The 21,585-nt window shown below is 47.5% G+C and overlaps 2 protein-coding genes across 2 annotated transcripts; both read left to right on the forward strand.

Annotated features, from left to right (window-relative positions):
* Window positions 1–11,921: 11,921 nt before the first annotated feature.
* Window positions 11,922–13,868, forward strand: LOC136361605 (lactosylceramide 4-alpha-galactosyltransferase-like). Its single transcript, XM_066319635.1, has one exon. The coding sequence runs from the start codon at window positions 11,958–11,960 to the stop codon at window positions 13,032–13,034; it is 1,077 nt and encodes a 358-aa protein (XP_066175732.1). The 5' UTR covers window positions 11,922–11,957; the 3' UTR covers window positions 13,035–13,868.
* A 4,750-nt stretch (window positions 13,869–18,618) lies between these two features.
* On the forward strand, window positions 18,619–19,833 carry LOC136360924 (lactosylceramide 4-alpha-galactosyltransferase-like). The gene is given in 2 exon segments (XM_066318516.1): window positions 18,619–18,644; window positions 18,646–19,833. Coding segments are annotated over 2 exon segments (1,086 nt in total). The 3' UTR covers window positions 19,706–19,833.
* The last annotated feature ends 1,752 nt before the right edge of the window (window positions 19,834–21,585 follow it).

Here is a 21,585-nt window from a genome sequence, read left to right on the forward strand (position 1 = left end):
GCATGGCTCCCTACAGAAATGCAGTAACAGGAAACTACTGTTTGGAAGCTGTTGGTGGCATGGAGCTGTATCAGTTTCCCAGCTTGCCCACTGCCAGCATCTGTCCTTTTGTCTCTTTGCCCTTTTCAGCAGCTTTACACAGCCAAATTCTGCCATCCCTTTCATATTAAGTATTGATGAGGGGTTTATGTAGTTGCTTCCTTAAAACTAAAAGCTGTGAGGTACAAGGTTCAAGAAGACCCCAAAGATGGTCTACACAAAAAAGTGTTGGGAAACTTTTCTTGACAGGATGCTGAGAATGATTCTCCTATGTTCTTTTGGGTGGAAAGTGAGATACCAGAGATTTCTCTGCTGTTCTACAATTCCATCTTCTGTCCTGCCTCATAGCTCAGGGTTTGTGGGTTGCTGTTCAGGAACCTCTGATTCCTGAAGCCATCCTTCAATAGCTGCTGCTCCCCAGTGTCTCCTGTGCTGGGCTCAAGGGCTGTGGCAGAGTGGGAGGAAGGTGATGAGCAGAACAGTGTTGGGGAATTATGCAACTGCCATGAGGAAGTATTAGGGCCACAGCCCATCTCGAAGGGAGTGGATGAAGGTCCAGAAAAAAAAGAAAATAAGGGGTGGGCTTCAGGTTACTGCAGGCCTTTTTGAGCTGGGAGGCAGGTTACAGCTCCCACATCACTGGCATGCTGTGTTCTGCAGCAGGGAGCGCTGGCCAGCTGTACCTGCTACTGGGGCTTTGCTGCTCTGCTGTTGTGTCTGACAGGTGCAAGTAAATCTTGCACCTGTCCATGAAATAGGCACAGAAATCTGAGGAAGGCATCAAGCTGTAGTGCTCTGTTTGTTTTTATTAAACTTCATCTAAGAAACACTCAAGACCATATGAGATCCTTGCAAGGACATGCAGGATTTTGCATTTCAACAAGTAGTCTTAAGACTGGCAACAGCGTTTTATCAAGTTAAAAAAATTAATCTTCCTGGGCCTTTTTGGGTAATCCCAGGTATCCCTAAATAGTGAGGAGCAGATGTCAGCAGCGAGTCCTCCTGCCCCACACCTTGGTGGCCCGGCCCCAGTGGGAGCAGCTCATACCTGCTTAACTCCCCTGAGGCCTTTGGGATAGCTGCAGGGCAGAAATGACACTTCCCTGTCAACCCTCTATTTGAGTAAAATCACAGAATGACCTGAGTTGGAAGTGACTCACAAGGATCGTTGAGTCCAGCCTCTAGCCATGGACAGGACATCCCAGCCATCCCACCCTGTGCCTGAGAGAGCTGTCCAAATGGTCCTTGAACTTGCTCAGGCTTGTGCTGTGACTAAATCCCTGGGGAGCCTGTTCAGTGCCCCAGCATCCTCTGGGTGAAGAACCTTTTCCTAAAATCCACCCTCTAACCCTGCCCTGGTACAGCTCCAGCTGTTCTCTCAAGTAGTTCAGCCCTGTGCTCATTTGAGCAGGCAGCCATGATTTCAGTGTTAAAAATCTCAGCTCTTGATCAGGCAGGTGAATTCTCTGTGTGAGTGCCATGTGGAGCAGGAACAGTATGGAATTTTAAAAGGATGCATTCAGGGAGGTCACCAGGGATCCTGATGTGCCCTGTTTGATCTAAGTCCAAATGGGATATTCTCGTGAAGTGTGCAGAAGTGAACAGACCAATTGCATTAGCTCTTGGTGTTCCATACATATTGGCATCAGGCTATTGGTATTCCGTGTTCCATATGTTTCGGTATTCCTCAATGAAAAGGAAACTATAATTTAGGTGCAGGCTGTGTAAAAAGTCAAGGCATTTGAAATGTGGTGAGGACAGTACCTGGTGCAGCCTTGGGGTTGTATCTTGCAGCCCCACAATTCCTCCTTAGGCTGTGATTGTGGGAATGGCTTCACACAGACTGACCTGGAGGTGCCCCCCTGCAGTCTGTAGCACTGGGACAGGACCAAAGAAGCACAGCTCCAAACACGAGTCCTGAACTCATCTCTCTGCTGCAGACTGCCACATTCCCAGTATTTCTAGAGACCAGTCTTTATCACAGCCCTCCACAGCACATGGTAGCAATTCAGTGTATCAGTTCCTATTTCTGCTCTTGGTAAACATGCTGCACTGGAAAGAACAGAGGGGTAAAAGCAGAAAATGAAGTGCAGGGCAATTTTGTCTGTGGTCATTGGAAGGAAAGAGCCCACATGCTTTGCTTCGACAATTTGAGCAGTCTGTAGTTCTAGGAGGGTTTTTTCTAGTTTGTTCTTGAAAGCTTTGGTATCTTGAATTTTCCGTTGTGCTCAAAAGGAAGAAAATGCCTGTCTGTACCTTCTCTGAAACACAGTAAGTGGGAACTCATTTATGTAAACTTTCAGCAGTGATTGTTGTTTTTTTGGTTTTTTTTTTAATTTCACTTAAGGGTGCCTTAACACCAAATCTATTTGCTGGCGATTACACCCACTAGTTATTTCTAAATTGCCTTAGCTCTAGATCCAAGATTAGTATGTTTAATTTTGGTGTACCAAATGTTATTTAAAAGTCTGCCTTGACAATTGTGCTTTGATTCTAGTTTGTGATTTCAAGATTCTGTGTATTTTCTTGTGATTTAATGTTTCCATTGGCTTTTAAAGGAAAAGCTTAAAAACAAAACAAATCTTGGCCTTCTGGGAAAAACAGAAGCAAGGGCAAAACCTCTTGGCAAGTAGGAATGGAGTCATGGATTTGACCTTCTCCATGATGCAGCAGCAGAAAGACTCTGGATCTTTTCTAAATATCCTGGGCTCAGTATCAAGGACCATGTTTAACAAAACATTTAAACCCAGTGTTTCACCTGACCTGTGTAGAAATGCCCTAACTTGTCTTATATCACTGGGAGTGGGTTGCAGCCCTGTCTACCTCTGGAAACTCTGGGATGGATGTTTTGTGCCTTGCCGAGCCAAAAGCACATTGCTGCAGCTGGGAGTAACCAACCATTGGGGCTGGAATGGGATGGGGCTTCTGGCAGTGTGTGAGAGCTGCTTTGTGCCTGTTGGGATTGCTGCTGGGATGTGGCACACGGTCCTGCACAGCAAGTGCCATGTGAAAGGGACTTTAAAAAAACAAACAAGTTTATTCCTTGTTCTGTGTGCCACAGGAAAAGCGCTCAACAGGTCAGTCCCTGGCCCCGTGGGAGGCACAGCCTGGGTTTGCTGAGGGAGGACCTGGCTCTTGCCTCTGGCTGCTGTGATAGCCCTTTGCTCCCAAGTCACCTCTGTGCTGTCCCAGCAAAGTCCTAAAGCACTTTTTTCTGACGGGGTCAGGAAACTTAATGTTTGCTCTGCTTTTTAGGCAGTCACAAAGTACTGCTAAGGTAAAAACAGGAGTGAATTTCAAGCAAACACAGCTGCATGTTTGCATTGGTGTGGCAGTCATTCCTGTGCTCTTGGTCTTTCCTCTTGCTTTGTTTCTTCCATTGAAACTGCTGGATGGGACCTCAGGGATGCATCACCATCAGCTGTTGTGTAGCTTCTGATAAGACTTTATCAGGCGTGATGGGAAGAAATGGAGCTTTCACTCTGGCTGCAGAGGTGTTTGCAGTGCCTCAGAGGACCCTGTGGTTTCCCTGCTGCTTTCTCCACTGTTGATGAAACAGCTGCCGGAACCTGCTGTGCCTATTTACTGCCTAAGATAGTGGTGTATTTCTCTCCTTTTAAGCTGTGGAGTGTCTTTTAGAAAAACCAAACCGGATCATTGCTGTTTCCTTGCTGTTTATGAGGGAGTAGTGCTGAGGCAGCAGTAGTGCTCTTAACTACTCTCCCTCACAGCTGTGCTTCAGTCGAGCTGTTCTGTGGAAACCAAACCCTCAGGAAAGCTTCATATTTATTTTGCAGGCAAAGTTTTCTGCCTCGGATTACTGAGGTAGTCCCCCCTTTGTTGGCAACTTCTCCTTAGGCTGGTTTAGATGCAACACAAAGCCTTGCTTTCTGGGAAGTCTTCACCGTTGTGTGGCAGTGCTGGGATCACCCTATCTTCCCATTTAACTGGTAGAGAGCCCTTTGGTGCAGGGGTAAACTCTTGACAGGTTTAAACAAATTAGAAATTATGGGATGGGAAGCCATCAATAAATTGTTGGCCAGTCCTTTGCATTCACGTTGGTAAATGATGACATGGCACTTAGTATCATTTGTCTTCCTTCTTTAAAGAATTTCTAAAAAATTGGACAGGTGACTTTTGGAAACTGATGTTACCACAAAGGGAAGGGAAATAAATATGAGCCATTCAGGAAATCAGTAACCCTCACCACCTAATTACTTTTATAACCAGTTTTTGTTTGCACTAGGTAATAAAGAACTAATCACCAGCTGGCAATCCAACATTCAAATCCAAGTTTCATCCAAGTTTACAGGAAGAAAAACATCTCTGTATTTAAACATTACAAAGTACTCTGTCTGAGGCAGAACCAGCAGGGTTTGGGGAGCCAGGGGCTGCAGGGCTCACCTGTGTGGAGGGGGCCATGATTCCAGCTGGTTCCAACCAGCTCCAAACAAGACAAAACCCAGCCCACTGCACTCCAAAACTGCAGCTGGTCAGAGCAGCACACTGTGCCTCTGCTTGAATTTTTTTTTAAAAAAGGGTGGAAGCTGCTAGGGACAGGATGGTGGGGTCTGGCTGTTTCTTGCAGCTGTATGGACAGAAAGTGTGTGTTACCCTTTCAGGGTCCCAAGGAAAGCAGAGATTCCAGAGGGGAGGGCAACTAACTGGGGTGCTGACCAGGTGATGTGTCAGGTGGTGTAGAAACACTCCAAAGTGGCCAGTCTGAGAGGATGAAGGTGTGATAGAACAATAAGGCTTTTATTCAATAGGGGGGGAAAGAAAATAAGAGAGAAAAAAATTCTCAGCAGAGAGTTTCCTTGTTTTCAGCTGAAGAGTGATTAATGTGAAATGGAAATTCCTGTTATCAAGCTGATCCATAGCTCTCTTTAGGAGACAAAGTATAGTTCTCTGTTATATTGCGCACATTTCTGTTTTGTCTGACAGAACTTCTGCTTTTACTGATGGATTGTATTGATTTTATTTCTTTTAAATTATGCAGACTTCTACCAAAAGATAAACAGGGGTTAAAGCAGAGGAGACACTAAAATGTTCTGCATCTTTCAGACAACCTTTTATCTATTTCTTCAAAGAATATATTCTTTGTGAAATATTTCTGGGTTTTTAACTTCATTAAGAGTCAGGTACTTTGAGAAAAGCATTGCCACACTGATGACAATGCCTTTCAATTAAACTGTGCATTTATACAGCTTATTTCATGTCATGTCTCCTGTCCTTGGGCTCATGAATCTCAGCTAGTACATGGGTGCTCTACCTCAAAGGGGAAGACAGGGATGGGAGTGGAGATGCTGAACTGGCCAGTGCAGCAGAAGAGGAGCATGGAAGGGTCAGGAAGGTAATCCTGGATCGAGTCCCCTGGGAAGTGACTGAAGGATGATTATTTTTTCTGTGCTGCCTGAGAGCTCACCGTGCCAGGAGCTCTTGTGCTGAGGGCATCCAGGACACACAGTGAAGAGTAATGCTCTGAAGGGCTCTTTTGCCCCTTGTTATTCTCCTCTTTGTTTTATATCTCTCCTCCCAAAATGTGTAGTCTGGGAAGACCATAGTGCAAAGTAGATTCTTGTGGGAAGGTGCAGTTACCTGTCTTAATGTGATAAACAGGCAGTGTCCAAAAGAAAGAACTGCAGGATGAAGTCACTCAGCTGCATCCTGCCATTACAGCCCAAGCTGAGATCTTGACATTTAAATTTGTGTATAATGAAGAAGCCAAACAGCATCCTATAATATGCTGGCAGAGGTATGAGAAGTATAAAGCACTCTTCAAAATGGCATCTATAACCAGGGGGAAAATGAAGTAGGCACGTGAGGTCCGGCAAGGTAAATATGGCAACACCATGAGACTATAGAAAACACTGTTTGAAAACAATTTCCAAAAGATAGTAAAGCTACCAATATTATTAATCTTTTTTTTTTTTTTTTTTTTTTTTTTTTTCAGTTGCAGAAGGAACATGAGGCCTGGTAGAGAGGCAGAAGGTTGGTAGGGAATGAGATTGAAAGTTCAGACATCACTTTGAAACAACTCAGAATTAATTTCTGCATCTGGCTATAGGTAAGAGGAACTTGGGGATGCTGGGCCCTGCTGTTTGTGAACAGAGCTGATGGGAGATGTGATGGTTGGAGTCTATCTTGGGCGCACTGGTGTTGAAATGAGAGTTTTCAATTCTTGAAGAAGTATGTAATGGAGTCACAAAACTTCTACCTTGGACTTGCAGACTCTGGCCTGTTCAGGGCACTGGTTGAGGCAGTCCCTTGGGAAGCAGTCCTGAGGGGCAAGGAGAGCAGGAAGGCTGGACATTCTCCAAGAACAACATCTGAAAGACACAGGAACAGGCCAGCCCAGTGTGCCATAAGACAAGCCAGCAGGGAAGAAAACTGGCCTGGATTATCAGGGAGCTTTTGATTGAACTCAAGGGGAAAAAAAATTACCAGCTTTGGAAAAAGGGGCAAGTGGCTGAGGAGGATTACAAGGGTGTCATTAGGTTATGCAGGGGGAAAGTAAGAAAGGCCAAAGGCCCAGCTAGAATTTAATCTGGCAAGTGCCACAAGAGAACTTTTTTTTCCCCCAATACATTAATGACAGAGAGCCAAAGGAGGCTCTCCATCCTTTATTGCATGTGAGAGGAAACATTGCCACCAAGGATGAAGAAAAAGCTGAGGTACCTGATGCCTTCTTTGCTTCAGTCTTTAAATAAAAAAACAGTTATTATCAGGGTGTCAAGCCCCTGCCTGAGCTGGAAGACAGGGACAGGATAACCCCCCTGTGATCTAGGAGGAAACAGTAACCTGCTGCCCCACCTGACCCCACTGCATAATCTATGGGGTCAGGTGGGATCCACTCAAGGGGACTGAGTGAGCTGGTGGACGAGCTCACAGAGCTGCTCTCCATCATTTACTGGCAGCCCTGTTGAACTGGGGAAGTCCCAGAAGACTGAGAGTTAGCCAATGTGGCACCCATCTACAAGAAGGCTGAAAGGAGGATCTGGAAAGCCACAAGCCCATAAGCCTGACCTCAATAGCAAGGAAGGCTGTGGAACAGATCATACTGAGTGTGACCAGCCTGGGGCCAGGCCCAGCCAGCACACATTCATGAGAGGCAGGTCCTGCTTAACAAACCTGATCCTACAAATTTCTGACTGTCTAAATGTAACAGCATTACTGACCATTTTCCCTTCATCTTGGGCTACCGCTTACTGTATTCAGGGAGGCTGATTGAAATGTAATGATGTTGCCATGTCCGGCTATCTGATTTTCTGTTTGGGGCCATCACATAGGTACATCACTGATATTCTCTGTTGCAAATAACAGAGCCTGTAGGTATTTTTTTCTGGACAGCTTCAGTGAGATGCCATCATATCGGTGGCCGCTTTGTGTACAGCGATCTGGGAGCTGGCAGATATCAAAACTGCCATATCATTTCTTCCCACAATTTTTTTTTTTTTTTTTTTTAAGAAACTTGCTAATCTCATTCTCTGACTCTTTGTTATGGCTTGCTTTTAATGCATCTTATCCCACAAAGTGTCTATCCATTATTTCATTAGCTATAAAAGAGGGTGTTTATACCTCTTTTATTTCAGGAGAAAACTTAGTTGTAAACCCTCTGGAAGTGAATTGGGTATTGCAGGGTTCATTCTGGAAAGGTGAAGTCATGATAAATACAGAAAATGCAGTTAAGAGACAGGTGCCTTAAATGTCCTCTGCCTTCAGCTGTAGTATTTTATTGGTCTAATATACTACATTTACAATACAATATTTGCTCACCTCTTACCTGAAACATTCATATGTGCTTGGTCTGCCATCCTCTGAGTTCAGGAGGAGGAGCTCTAAAACTGTTGGTAAAATGCTAAAAGCTAATTCCCTAAAATACTAGGGGAATTTGCAGCCCTCTTGGGCACCACTCTGTGTTTCTGTGCTTAGCTGACTGATTAATCACCTACTGAATGCTGTTATTGTCAAATTTTACCTCTTCTACTCTCATTAGTAATGTAAACCTGGAGAAAATGGAGATTTTCAGCTGTTTTCTGGTGGGTCCCCAAAATATTTCGATCAGGCTGCTTGTGATGGGTGATATTTATTGTTCCAGACCCTTAGCAATTACCTAGGTATGCAGCAGTACTTTGCTGGACATTTTCCCCTCCCCTCTGTTTTTTGTTACCAAATTTGTTGCAAATTTACAAACACCTCCTGAGGTGTTTTGCAGTTCCTGTGTCCACACATTTGCTTGAAAGGATATCGCTAATCTCAAGGGTATTTGGTTTGTTCCCCTGAAGACAACGGGGGCTAGTGCAAACACTTTTTCCAGGGCTAACCAGGGCTGTTTTGCTGCTTCTGTGCTGGATGTACGTTCAAACATAGCTTTTATAGTTTAATGCCATAAAGTCGTTGAAGTCTTGATAAAAATACACCACAACAACAAGCAGTAATAAAACAAAGACGTGAAGCTATAACACAGTGTACTTTGATTTAGCCCACAAAGACCAGATGTTCATGACAAATTCTGGCAGATCTCTACCAGATCCTCCAGCCAGCCCCAGCTCAACTCCTCCAGTGTGGGTCCCTTGCTGCAGGAGCTGCCACTCTGCTTTGCTACCCCAGCAGTACTTTCCTTAAACCCAGAAGGATATTTTTAGTGCCCAGAACTGCAGGAATGACAGTTGACCTGGCCACGAGAGGGCACAGCTATTGCTCGAAAATATTGGGATCAACCAAAGCATCTTGCTCAGCTTAAGATGCAAAACCACTTTCTCTGCATGTTCTGAGGTGCAACAAAGAATTACATTGCAAATCCGTTTTAGTTAATAGTATATTATGTACCTGTAAATACACATATATTTGCTAATAGTTAGATCATCCCTTTGAACCTTCTTTCCTGTAATCTTCTGCTGGTTTGCAGGCCTATCCAGCTTCATAGGCTAAATCTTCTAATTACCCAAGTATAAGCGGTATCAATTAAATCCTAGAAGGGAAACAATAGCTAAGTCATTATTGACATCCTTAATTTATATTCTGATTTTGAAACAACACTTGCACTTCTGCAATATGGACAACCATAATTTTCCTCTAATCATCTGATCACTTCTGGCTAAAATGCTTGTTTTTACTTGGTATAGTAAGATTTATGCCTGGAGGTTTTGAGACTTTGTACAGAACTCATACTCTGAGAATTACACAGTTCTAATGTAATTATGTGAAAACAATCCTAATGGCTTTAGTGCAAACTGAGAATGTAGCATTTCATTCTCTGACATCACTAAATTCATGTCCTTAGAGAATTTTGACAGTCAATTTCTTTATTTTTATCACTATTTCAACTGTCATGTAGATCAGATGATGTTTTATAAGACTTCACTAAATAATGAAAAATTTTTCTTATGATTTACAAGATTTCAGGGACTTCTGAATATCTGCTATTACAATTTGAAAATTTAAGGATTGCAGGAATGCAAGATGCTTTTTTGGCTTCATTTAAGTTGGCTTCATGCACAATTGATGTTGTACCATCAGTCAGTCATTCAATTATCATCTCGTTTGGGTTATTCCCCTTTTTTGCTGTGATTTTGCTACCAAGGAAATATCAGTGAAGCACTGTTAGTCATGTAGAGCAGGAAATGACTTTGCTCAGGGAAGGGTGTACTAAAAGTAGGTGTGAGCATGTGCTGATCCAGCAGCAGCAGACTAGTGACAGTCCTTGCATGGTGGAGGTACAGGATTATCTGTGGTCCCAACCCTGTGTCTGTTCGCTTTGTTTTATCTCTTTTGTGCTTGGAACAAGGGATCCTTGATGATATTTCAGTATCAGGTTTTATATTGTGCAGTGAGGTTTCTTGATGCATTTTGCAATTTTTGTTTGGACGTATTTTTTGTTTGCATATTTCAAGCCCTGTATTAGTTAAGTTGGCTTTTAAACTGAGTAAGCAAGGCCATGAAAATGATAGGCACCATTTTCATGGAAAGCACCTGGGCAGAAGAGGGCCTTGTGGTCCTGGACCACAGGCTGACCAGGAGCCAGCAGATGTTCCCACAGCCTGTGGGCCACGGCCTGCAAGGTCATGGGGAGTGATCCTTGCCCACTGGTGAGACACTCCTGGAGGGCTGGTTCTGGAATCCCAGGATGAGGGACATGTGTCCATACTGGAGCAAGTCTGGCAAAGGGCCACTAAGGTGCGGAGGGCACTGCAGCACACGGTGCATGAGGAGAGGCTGGGAGAGCTCTGCTGAATTCTCTTGGAGTAGAGCAGGCTGGGCTGTCTGGTCAGGGTGTGCAAACACCTGACTGAAGGTGGGTGGGTAAAGGACACAAGCGAGACTCTCCTCTGTTCAATGCAGAGATGGCAGGAGGCACAGTGGGCACAAATTGAACTGTGGCAGGTTAGAAGGGAAGGAATGGTGGTGAGACACTGGATCAGGTAGCCCAGAGCAGCTGGGACAAGAGTTGTCGTGAGTCCATCCATGGTGCTGCCGTTCATGGGGGCATTTGGGGCGAGGAGAGGGATCTGGGAGGCTGCAGAGCAATATTTGTTTCAGGCCGCTCAGGAGGACCTGCAGTAAATGCTGTATTCAGTGGTTGTACTGATAAAGGAGGGATTTATGAGTGTGCCAGCAAGTCTTACGCAAGGGAAGGACAGCCACCCTTGATCATGGCGGCAGAGGGGATCTCCCATAGAATGAGGGACACCTGGAAGTGGCAATGTCCTTCAGTGAGGTCCCTGGCATATGAGGGAGTATTCTCTGATGAACGAGTCAGACATTGGTTAAAAGAGTGTATTTCCAAGGGGGCATTCTGTACTTAGGGCTTGGGGTGGGAGCAGGCAGCTCTCTGGAAGGGGCAGCTCAGTTATCAACGGTGGCCCCAGGAGCAGCGTGACCACTGGGAAATTCTAGCAAAGGAGGGGAAAAGTAAATGAGCCGTTTTCCCACCACTCGATAGCTTCAAGTGTAGCAGCAGTGGGATATCAAATTGCTCCTTTTTTTTTTTATTTATTACTTTTACTGGTTTGTTCCTGGTGCTTATATGTGACCTTTGTATCAGCCACGCACTACAGATGAATGATGTCACATCCTGCCCTTTTTACCCCATGTGCTCACCGTTCCCTTTTCAGAAGAAGGAAGTGTCAGACCATAGAGTAGTAGGCATCCTCACAGACTTTCATTTCTTAAACGTATTTTCAGCTGTACAGTGAATTTTGTGATGTCTTGAAAGCAGGGAGAGGTGAGTTTTGTATCTTCTCTACAGCACCGGCTCTGTTCTGCCAAGTCTGTGCTTCTTTGCCTTCTACAGTGTAAAAAATGATTTACGGGGTTATGATGGTTTCATGTTCGCTGAATTTTGTTTGCCAGCTGGGAGATAGGAACCCAGCTAAGGTGTGGAGAGTGGAGAATGTAAAGGTGTCTGTAAAATACAGGGTGTTTTTGCTGCCTGTAGCACTGGCAGCCCGCGTTGGCATTTCTGTGTGGGAGGAGAAAACCTTCTGGGGATACAGAGCTGATCATTTGTGTATTGGCTGCCTCTCTCTTGTCCCCCAGTCACAGCGCCTTGCATTTGGCCACCTCCCGGTGCCTCAAACAAGCCATTTTCTGGGCACTTGAGAAGTTCAATATGTGACCCAGGAACAGTGATTAATGGAGAATTGACTAATGGGAATGATTGTTCTAGCTGGGTTTGCTAGCTCGTTCCCTACTTGTTTGGTCTCCTCCTCCCTGAGTTTTTTGCATACGTGTCTCATGTTCAGAATGAGTAGAAGCTCTGGAGGGTGACAGATGGTGTTTGCAGAGCTTTTTGTGCACTACTATGAAGGTGGGACACACTTGTGAAGAAAGGCTCATCATCTGCTACCTTGTCTGTCAGGTTTTTCTTTCATTCCCTCCAGGCTGTCTTAGGAGAGCAGGCTCTGGCTGGAGAGAGAATGATCAGGATGCCCACCTACCTCCTAAAGCTGACCAGGTTGCCGCTGATCCACAAATCCTGGACCCTGTTTGTCCTCATCTTTGTGTTCGTATCCTTCACCTACATCAAGTTATATTCGAGTATCTGGGAGGACCCAAGCTACAGCTTGTCTGCTGATATCAACTGTGCTCACTCTGTGCCTTCTTCCCTCAACATTGCTGCTGGGCCCTCTCCTTCCACAGCAAATGTGTTTTTTGTGGAGACCTCAGAGAAAACTACCCCAAGTTACCTGTTCTCATGCTCTGTGGAGTCAGCGGCCAGGACGCATCCCACATCAAAAGTCGTGGTGCTCATGAAAGGCTTGGCCAAAGGGAACGTCTCCTTACCTAAACACTGGGCTTTCTCCTTGCTGAGCTGCTTCCCCAATGTGGAAATCCGACCCCTGGACCTGACAGAGCTCTTTTCTGGAACACCTCTAAAATGGTGGTACTTATGGCCTCTGCGACACTGGGAACCTCATTTTTTACCCGTCCTGTCTGACGCCTGCAGGATTGTCCTCATGTGGAAATTTGGTGGTATCTACCTGGATACAGACTTCATTGTGCTGAAGAACTTACAGAACCTCACCAATGCCCTTGGGATTCAGGATGAAAAGGAGCTGAATGGAGCTTTTCTGTCCTTTAAGCCCGGGCATGCGTTCATGAAGCTTTGCATGCAGGACTTTGTGCAGAACTACAATGGCTGGCTCTGGGGCCACCAGGGCCCAGATCTCCTAACTCGTGTCTTCAAGAAATGGTGCTCCCTCAGGACTATCAAGAGCATGAACTGCAAAGGAGTGAGTGCTCTTGCCCCAGAAGTTGTTTATCCTATTCCTTGGCAGGACTGGAAGAAGTTGTTTGAGGCCGTCAGTGCCTTGGAGCTGCACAATCTCCTTAAGAACGCCTATGCAGTGCACATATGGAACAAACTGAGCCATGGGACCAAGTTAGAGATCCCCTCCCAGGCTCTTCTGGCTCAGCTCTATGCCCAGTTCTGCCCTGCCACCTATGCAAAGATGAAACAGCACTCCGAAGAGTTGTCAAGGCGTGCAGTGTGACCTGTGGGCCCTTGACTGCAGGGATGTTCCTCAGACTGAAGGAAACCAGGTGCCTTTGACCATGGGCAGAGTTGGTTTCTAGTCCTCAGCACAGGTATTCTGCGTGACACCTGTGGTTTTGTACCTGATATCTGCCTCAGATCCTTTGTGTTTCAAATTTACATCACTTGAGGTCAGCCTCTCTTGCTGTCCTTCAGGAGACCTTTTGCTGCAGCAATGGTTGAACTCATTCATCAGCATCTCTCAGCTGGTCCTGTCTTGGTGTTCTCCAATGGTTCCTCCTGTGGATCACATGCTGAGCAGCTCCTTGAGGTGTTTCAACAGCTGTAGGGACCCTTGGCTTCCTCTCTGTGGCATTTCTGAGTTTGTAAATGACTACCAGGCAGTGCCAAAGGGCACGGTTTGCTGGAGCTCAGAACAGAACTCCCTGGCTGGCAAAGATCCTTTACACCTGGGGAAATATGTGAAGATTTTTTGAAAATTACTTTAAGTAATGGAAAGCACTTTAGATCCCTGCATGGTTCAGTGTGAAGTTCTTCTAAACTTCTAAACTGAGAAAAGTTTAAATGATGCTTCCTACTGTTTCTGATTGCACAGCACTGTAATGACTTTTCTGGGACTCCTCAGGAAAACCAATAGACAAAAGCAATTCTTTTAGGAGTAGGCTTTGTAAAGATCTTTGCTCTGCTGCAGTAATTCTTGTAGGATAGCAACATCTAATGGGCCATTGTCACACTCTAAAGGGTCTCAGCGTTGCCTGTTTCTTCAGTAGTGTGAGGAGAATTACGTCCCTTTCATTGGAATATTGAACCCATTGTGGAAGTCCAGAGGACAACAGGTGTCCAGGACTCAACAAAAGGACCAGGTGTCCAGGACTCAGAGCAGTGTCACCAGGACAAAATTAAAAACTCAAAAGCACATGAAGGTTGGAAAAGACTTCCAAGATCATCGAGTCTATCCTTCAATTCAGTATCACCATACCCACTAGCCTTTATTCCAAAGTGCCTCATGTGTACTCAATTTTCAGAGCGCTTCCTGGGGTGGTGACTCCACCACCGGTGGCACACAGTGCTTAAGTTCACTGAAATTTTTCCTCATATCCAACCTGCCATGGCACAGGGGGTGCTGCATCCAGTTCTGGGATCCCAGCACAGGAAGGACAGGGAGCTGCTGGAGCCAGCCCAGAGCAGGGACACCAAGGGCAACACAGGGATGGAGCAGCTCTGCTGGGAGGAAAGGCTGAGGGAATTGGGATTGCTCAGCCTGGAGAGGAGAAGGCTTTGGGGTGACCTCATTGTGGCCTTGCAGTGCCTGAGGGGAGCCCACAGGAAAGATGGAGAGAGACTCTGGACAAGGGCCTGAAGTGACAGGACAAGGGGCAATGGCTTCACACTGACAGAGAGGAGGTTTAGATTGGATATTCAGAAGATAGGAGGAAGAAATTGTTCCCTGTGAGGGTGGTGAGGCCCTGGCACAGGTTGCCCAGAGCAGTTGTGGCTGCCCCTGGATCCCTGGTAGTGTCCAATGCCGCGTTGTATGGGGCTTGGAGCAAGCTGGGATAGTGAGAAGGTGTCCCTGCCCATGGCAGGAGGGGTGGAACCAGATGATCACTAATGTCCCTTCCAACCCAAACCATTCTATTGATTTCCCCTCATCGTGTCCCTTGTTCCCTAGGAGCAGAGGCTCACCCCCACCTGGCTGCACCCTCCTCCCATCTCAGGGAGTTGTGCAGAGCCATAAGGCTCCCCCTGAGCCTCCTTTTCCTCCAGGTTAAACACTCCCAGCTCCCTCAGCGTCTCTTCATCAGACTCGTGCCCAGCTTGCCTTGCTCAGCTCTGTTCCCTTCCCTGGACACGCTCCAGCCCCTCCATGTCCACCTTGCAGTGCCAGGCCCAGAACTGGACACAGCACTTGGGCTGAGGCCTCAGCAGTGCCCACGGCAGGGGACAGTCACTGCCCTGGTCCTGCTGGCCACTGCCCTGCTGACCCAGCCCAGGAGCCATTGGCCTTCTTGCCCACCAGGACACGCACTATGGACCAGCAGACTCAGGCCCTTTCCTGCTGGGCTCTTCCCAGCCACTCTTCCCCAGCCTGGAGCTGCTGGGGGTTCTGACCCAGGGGAGGACATGGCACTTGGCCTTGTTGAACCTCAAAGACAGGAAACAGGGCTAGCCCTGACAGTGGGCCCTGGGGTACAGCACCAGTGATGTGCCGCCAGCTGGATGAATTCCATCACCACTCTCTGGGCCCAGCCATCTAGGTGATTTTTTTCCCAGCAAATGGGGAACCTGTTAAATCTGTGGGCTGCAAGGACAATGTGGAGAACATTGTGGGAGCAGTGATCAAAGGCTTTACTGAAGGCCTGGGTACGCAACATCCCCAGCCTTTCCCCATCCATTAGGTGTTCATAGAAGAAGGTTGAAGGTTGTAGAAGCCAAGTAGGACCTGCTTTAAACCCATGCTGGGTGGGCCTGATGCCCCAGTGATGCAGCACACATCGTGTGGATGCACTCCAGGTCATCTGTTCCATAGCCTTCCCAGGCACCGAGGGCAGGCTGACAGGCCTGTGTTTCATCCAGTTATCCTTCCAAGCCTTCTCAGCTGAGTGTCACATTAGCCAACCTCCAGTCACCCAGGAGCTCTCCAGTTCACCAGGACTGCTGATAAACAGTGGAGAGTGGAGTTTTGTGAGCTGCTTCACCAGCTCCCTCTGTAGCCTTATGAGGAAGGATGGCATCTCCCTAGACTGGTGCATGTCTGGCCAGCACAACAGGTCACTAACAACTTCCTCCTGCAGTATGGGGATTTCATTCTGCTCCCTGTTTCTGTCTTCTAGCTCAGGGGGCTGGATATGCAGAGGGTAACTGGGCTTTTGGTTAAAGGCTGAGGTCAAGAAGGGATTGAGTACCTCAGCCTTTTCCTCATCCCTGGAGGTCATGTTCCCACTTGTTACCACCCCAGCATGCAATAAAGGATGGAGAATCTCCTTGGTCTCTTTTTGTTGTTAATGCATTTGGAGAAAACATTTTTTCTTAACTTCTATGCTGGTGGCCAGATTGACTTCTAGCTGGACTTCCACCTTTCTCATTTTCTCTCTTTTCTCAGTCATGATTTAACTTGATGACATTCTTCCTGAGTTGCCTGACCCATCTTCCAGAGCTGCTAAACTCTCTGTTCTTCCCTGAGTCCCAGTGGAAGCTTGCTGTTCATCCTGGCCAGCCTTCCCTGAACCAGTTTTACTGCACATTGGAATGGGCTCCTTCTCTACCTGTATGACCTCCTTCCTGAGGAATGTCCAGCCTTCCTGGGCTCCTTGGCCCCTCAGGATTGCCTCCCAAGGGATTGTCTCAACCAGTGGTCTGAACAGATGTAAGCCTGTCCTCCACAAGCCCAAGGTTGTGGTTTTCCTGACCCCCTTCCAATCCTCCCTCCCTTCACTGAGAACTGAAATCAAATCCTGTCACGGTCACTGTACCCAAGATAGCCTTTGGCAAACTCGTCTCTCACCAGTGCTCCTCTGTAAACAGCGGATCCCCTGGGACAACTCTCCTGGTGGGCTCACCTGCCAGCTGTGTCAGGAAGTTCTGTTCCACATGCTCCAGGAGCCTCCTGGAGTGTCTCCTCCTCTCTGCTGGGTGGGAGTCCAGGAGATACCTGGTAAGTTGAAGATGTCACCGAGGATGTAGGCAGTGGATGATGTGGTGCCATCCATCTACCTCTAATGGAAATCCTTGCCCACCACTCAGCACTGGTGAGACACGCCTGGAGGGCTGGTTCTGGAATCCCAGGATGAGGGACACGTGTCCATACTGGAGCAAGTCTGGCAAAGGGCCACTAAGGTGCGGAGGGCACTGCAGCACACAGTGCATGAGGAGAGGCTGGGAGAGCTCTGCTGAATTCTCTTGGAGTAGAGCAGGCTGGGCTGTCTGGTCAGGGTGTGCAAACACCTGACTGAAGGTGGGTGGGTAAAGGACACAAGCGAGACTCTCCTCTGTTCAATGCAGAGATGGCAGGAGGCACAGTGGGCACAAATTGAACTGTGGCAGGTTAGAAGGGAAGGAATGGTGGTGAGACACTGGATCAGGTAGCCCAGAGCAGCTGGGACAAGAGTTGTCGTGAGTCCATCCATGGTGCTGCCATTCATGGGGGCATTTGGGGCGAGGAGAGGGATCTGGGAGGCTGCAGAGCAATATTTGTTTCAGGCCGCTCAGGAGGACCTGCAGTAAATGCTGTATTCAGTGGTTGTACTGATAAAGGAGGGATTTATGAGTGTGCCAGCAAGTCTTACGCAAGGGAAGGACAGCCACCCTTGATCATGGCGGCAGAGGGGATCTCCCATAGAATGAGGGACACCTGGAAGTGGCAATGTCCTTCAGTGAGGTCCCTGGCATATGAGGGAGTATTCTCTGATGAACGAGTCAGACATTGGTTAAAAGAGTGTATTTCCAAGGGGGTATTCTGTACTTAGGGCTTGGGGTGGGAGCAGGCAGCTCTCTGGAAGGGGCAGCTCAGTTATCAACGGCGGCCCCAGGAGCAGCGTGACCACTGGGAAATTCTAGCAAAGGAGGGGAAAAGTAAATGAGCCGTTTTCCCACCACTCGATAGCTTCAAGTGCAGCAGCAGTGGGATATCAAATTGCTCCCTTTTTTTTTTTTTTTTATTACTTTACCGCTAACCAGTTTGTTCCTGGTGCTTATATGTGACCTTTGTATCAGCCACGCACTACAGACAAATGATGTCACATCCTGCCCTTTTTACCCCATTTGCTCACTGTTCCCTTTTCAGAAGAAGTGTCAGACCATAGAGTAGTAGGCATCCTCACAGACTTTCATTTCTTAAACGTATTTTCAGCTGTACAGTGAATTCCGTGATGTCTCAAAAGCAGGGAGAGGTGAGTTTTGTGCCTTCTCTACGGCACCAGCTCTGTTCTGCCAAGTCTGTGCTTCTTTGCCTTCTACAGTGTAAAAAATGATTTACGGGGTTATGATGGTTTCATGTTCGCTGAATTTTGTTTGCCAGCTGGGAGATAGGAACCCAGCTAAGGTGTGGAGAGTGGAGAATGTAAAGGTGTCTGTAAAATACAGGGTGTTTTTGCTGCCTGTAGCACTGGCAGCCCGCGTTGGCATTTCTGTGTGGGAGGAGAAAACCTTCTGGGGATACAGAGCTGATCATTTGTGTATTGGCTGCCTCTCTCTTGTCCCCCAGTCACAGCGCCTTGCATTTGGCCACCTCCCGGTGCCTCAAACAAGCCATTTTCTGGGCACTTGAGAAGTTCAATATGTGACCCAGGAACAGTGATTAATGGAGAATTGACTAATGGGAATCATTGTGCTAGCTTGATTTGCTAGCTCGTTCCCTACTTGTTTGGTCTCCTCCTCCCTGAGTTTTTTGCATACGTGTCTCATGTTCAGAATGAGTAGAAGCTCTGGAGGGTGACAGATGGTGTTTGCAGAGTTTTTGTGCACTGCTATGAAGGTGGGACACACTTGTGAAGAAAGGCTCATCATCTGCTACCTTGTCTGTCAGGTTTTTCTTTCATTCCCTCCAGGCTGTCTCAGGAGAGCAGGCTCTGGCTGGAGAGAGAATGTTCAGGATGCCCACCTGCCTCCTAAACCAGGTTGCCACTGATCCACAAATCCTGGACCCTGTTTGTCCTCATCTTTGTGTTTGTATCCTTCACCTACATCAAGTTGCACTGGGGCATCTGGGAAGACCCAAACAGCAAAGGCCTCCCCGACGGCTTGTCTACTGAAAGCAGTTATGCTCACTCTGTGCCTTCTTCCCTCAACATTGCTGCTGGGCCCTCTCCTTCCACAGCAAATGTGTTTTTTGTGGAGACCTCAGAGAAAACTACCCCAAGTTACCTGTTCTCATGCTCTGTGGAGTCAGCGGCCAGGACGCATCCCACATCAAAAGTCGTGGTGCTCATGAAAGGCTTGGCCAAAGGGAACATCTCCTTACCTAAACACTGGGCTTTCTCCTTGCTGAGCTGCTTCCCCAACGTGGAAATCCGACCCCTGGACCTGACAGAGCTCTTTTCTGGAACACCTCTGGTGCAGTGGTACTTGCAGCCTCAGCGGCACCGGGAGCCTTATTTTTTACCCGTCCTGTCTGACGCCTGCAGGATTGTCCTCATGTGGAAATTTGGTGGTATCTACCTGGATACAGACTTCATTGTGCTGAAGAACTTGCAGAACCTCACCAATGCCCTTGGGATTCAGGGCGATAATGTGCTGAATGGAGCTTTTCTGTCCTTTAAGCCCGGGCATGCGTTCATGAAGCTTTGCATGCAGGACTTTGTGCAGAACTACAATGGCTGGCTCTGGGGCCACCAGGGCCCAGGTCTCCTAACTCGTGTCTTCAAGAAATGGTGCTCCCTCAGGACTATCAAGAGCACGAGCTGCAAAGGAGTGAGTGCTCTTGCCCCAGAAGTTGTTTATCCTATTCCTTGGCAGGACTGGAAGAAGTTGTTTGAGGCCGTCAGTGCCTTGGAGCTGCACAATCTCCTTAAGAACGCCTATGCAGTGCACATATGGAACAAACTGAGCCATGGGACCAAGTTAGAGATCCCCTCCCAGGCTCTTCTGGCTCAGCTCTATGCCCAGTTCTGCCCTGCCACCTATGCAAAGATGAAACAGCACTCCGAAGAGTTGTCAAGGCGTGCAGTGTGACCTGTGGGCCCTTGACTGCAGGGATGTTCCTCAGACTGAAGGAAACCAAGTGCCTTTGACCATGGGCATAGTTGGTTTCTAGTCCTCAGCACAGGTGTTCTGCGTGACACCTGTGGTTTTGTACCTGATATCTGCCTCAGATCCTTTGTGTTTCAAATTTACATCACTTGAGGTCAGCCTCTCTTGCTGGTCTAGGGAAAGGGTAACTCGTTCATCAGCATCTCTCCACTGGTCTTGTCTTGGTGCTCTCCAGTGACTCCTCTCATCAATCTCAGCCTGAGAAGCCCCTTGTGATGTTTGAACAGCTGTAGGGACCCTTGCCGTGCTCTCCATCACACTTGAAATTTTCACAGAATATTCTGTGTTTGAATACCCACACCATCATGGGTCCAATCCCAGGCCCTTCCAGGGAACAGGAGACTACAACAATCACACCCCGCGCGAGAGAGCATAGTCCTTGGGGCTTCCCTGCAGAGCCTGTTCAGTGCCTGACACCCTCTGGGGGAAGACCCTTTTCCTGATATCCACCCTAACCCTACCCTGACACAGCTCCAGCCATTCCCTGGGTCCTGTCCCTGGTCACACAGAGCATAGCTCAGGTCCTGCCCCTCCTCTTCCCCTCCTGAGGAAGCTGCAGAACTGCTGTGAGCTCTGACCTCAGTTTCCTCTTCTCCAGCTGAACAGACCAAGTGCCCTCAGCTGCTCCTTGTGTGGCTTCCCTTTGAGGCTCTTTACCATCTCCAAAACCCTACTTTGGATACTCACTAACAGCTTTAGGTCTTTCTTATATTGTGGCACCCAAAACCACACACAATATTCCAGGTGAGGCTGCCCCAGCCCAGAGCAGAGCAGGACAATCCCTCCCTGGCCTGGCCGGCCATGCTGGGCCTGGTGTCCCCAGGACAGGGATGTCCCTCCTGGCTCCAGGGCACTGCTGGCTCATGTCCAGCTGGACACTGACCAGGACCCTCAACTCTCTTTTCACAACACTGCTCTCCAGCCTCTCGTTCCTCAGTCTGTCTGTACATCCAGGGCTGTCCCATCCCAGAATCCAGCCCCTATCTTTGTTAAACTTCACACAGTTGGTGATTGCCCAGCCCTGTCATTTATCCAGGGCTCACTGCCGGCTCTTCACCCTTGAGGGAGTCAACAGCTCCTCCCAGTCTTGCATCATCTGCAAGCTTACTTAGTATCCCCTTCTGTCCTACTTTCAAGCTTTTTTGGGAGGATTTTAAGAGAACGAGGCCTGAGAACAGGGCCTGTAGAATGCCACTAGTGGCAGGCTCTCAGTCTGCTGTCACCTCAGTTACAGTCATTCATTGTGCTTTTACCCACGAGCAGGTTGCTCATCCATCACATCATGGGTTATTCCAGCTGTGGGCCGCACAGAGACAGATGATGTCCAAAGCTTTACTTAAATACAGAAAGATTACATCTACTCATGTTTTTTGATCAACTGGGTGTGTTACCCTAGCATAAAAGGAAATTAGTTTTGATAAGCAGGACTTTCCTCTCATGAAGATGTTCTGGCTGCAACCAACGACTGTGTTGTCCTTCAGGTGTTTTGCAGTACTTCCCAGAATAATCATCATCTCCATAATTTTACCAGGCAGTGGAGTGAGACTGACCAGCCTGTAGATTCCAGGGTCATCCTTCTTGCCCTCTTTGAAAACTGGGACCTCTCCAGATTCCCAAGACTGTTCAGAAATTATCAAGAGATGTCTTGTGATGATATTAGCCAGCTCTTTATGTTTTCTCAGATTAATCTCATCACACCTGATAGATTTATAAGGATCCAGCTGAAGCAGCAGTTTCCTCACACCTTCAGGGTTAACTCAGATTTTATCATTCCTGTAATCAGAGTCTTCTAGTTCAGGGTA

Source organism: Sylvia atricapilla, chromosome 5, assembly GCF_009819655.1.
Source record: "Sylvia atricapilla isolate bSylAtr1 chromosome 5, bSylAtr1.pri, whole genome shotgun sequence".
NCBI classification, from domain to species: Eukaryota; Metazoa; Chordata; class Aves; order Passeriformes; family Sylviidae; genus Sylvia; species Sylvia atricapilla.

Bases quoted from the DNA above. Each gene is read 5' to 3' on its own strand.
- LOC136361605 (XM_066319635.1), top strand. From the start codon at position 11,958: ATGATCAGGATGCCCACCTACCTCCTAAAGCTGACCAGGTTGCCGCTG.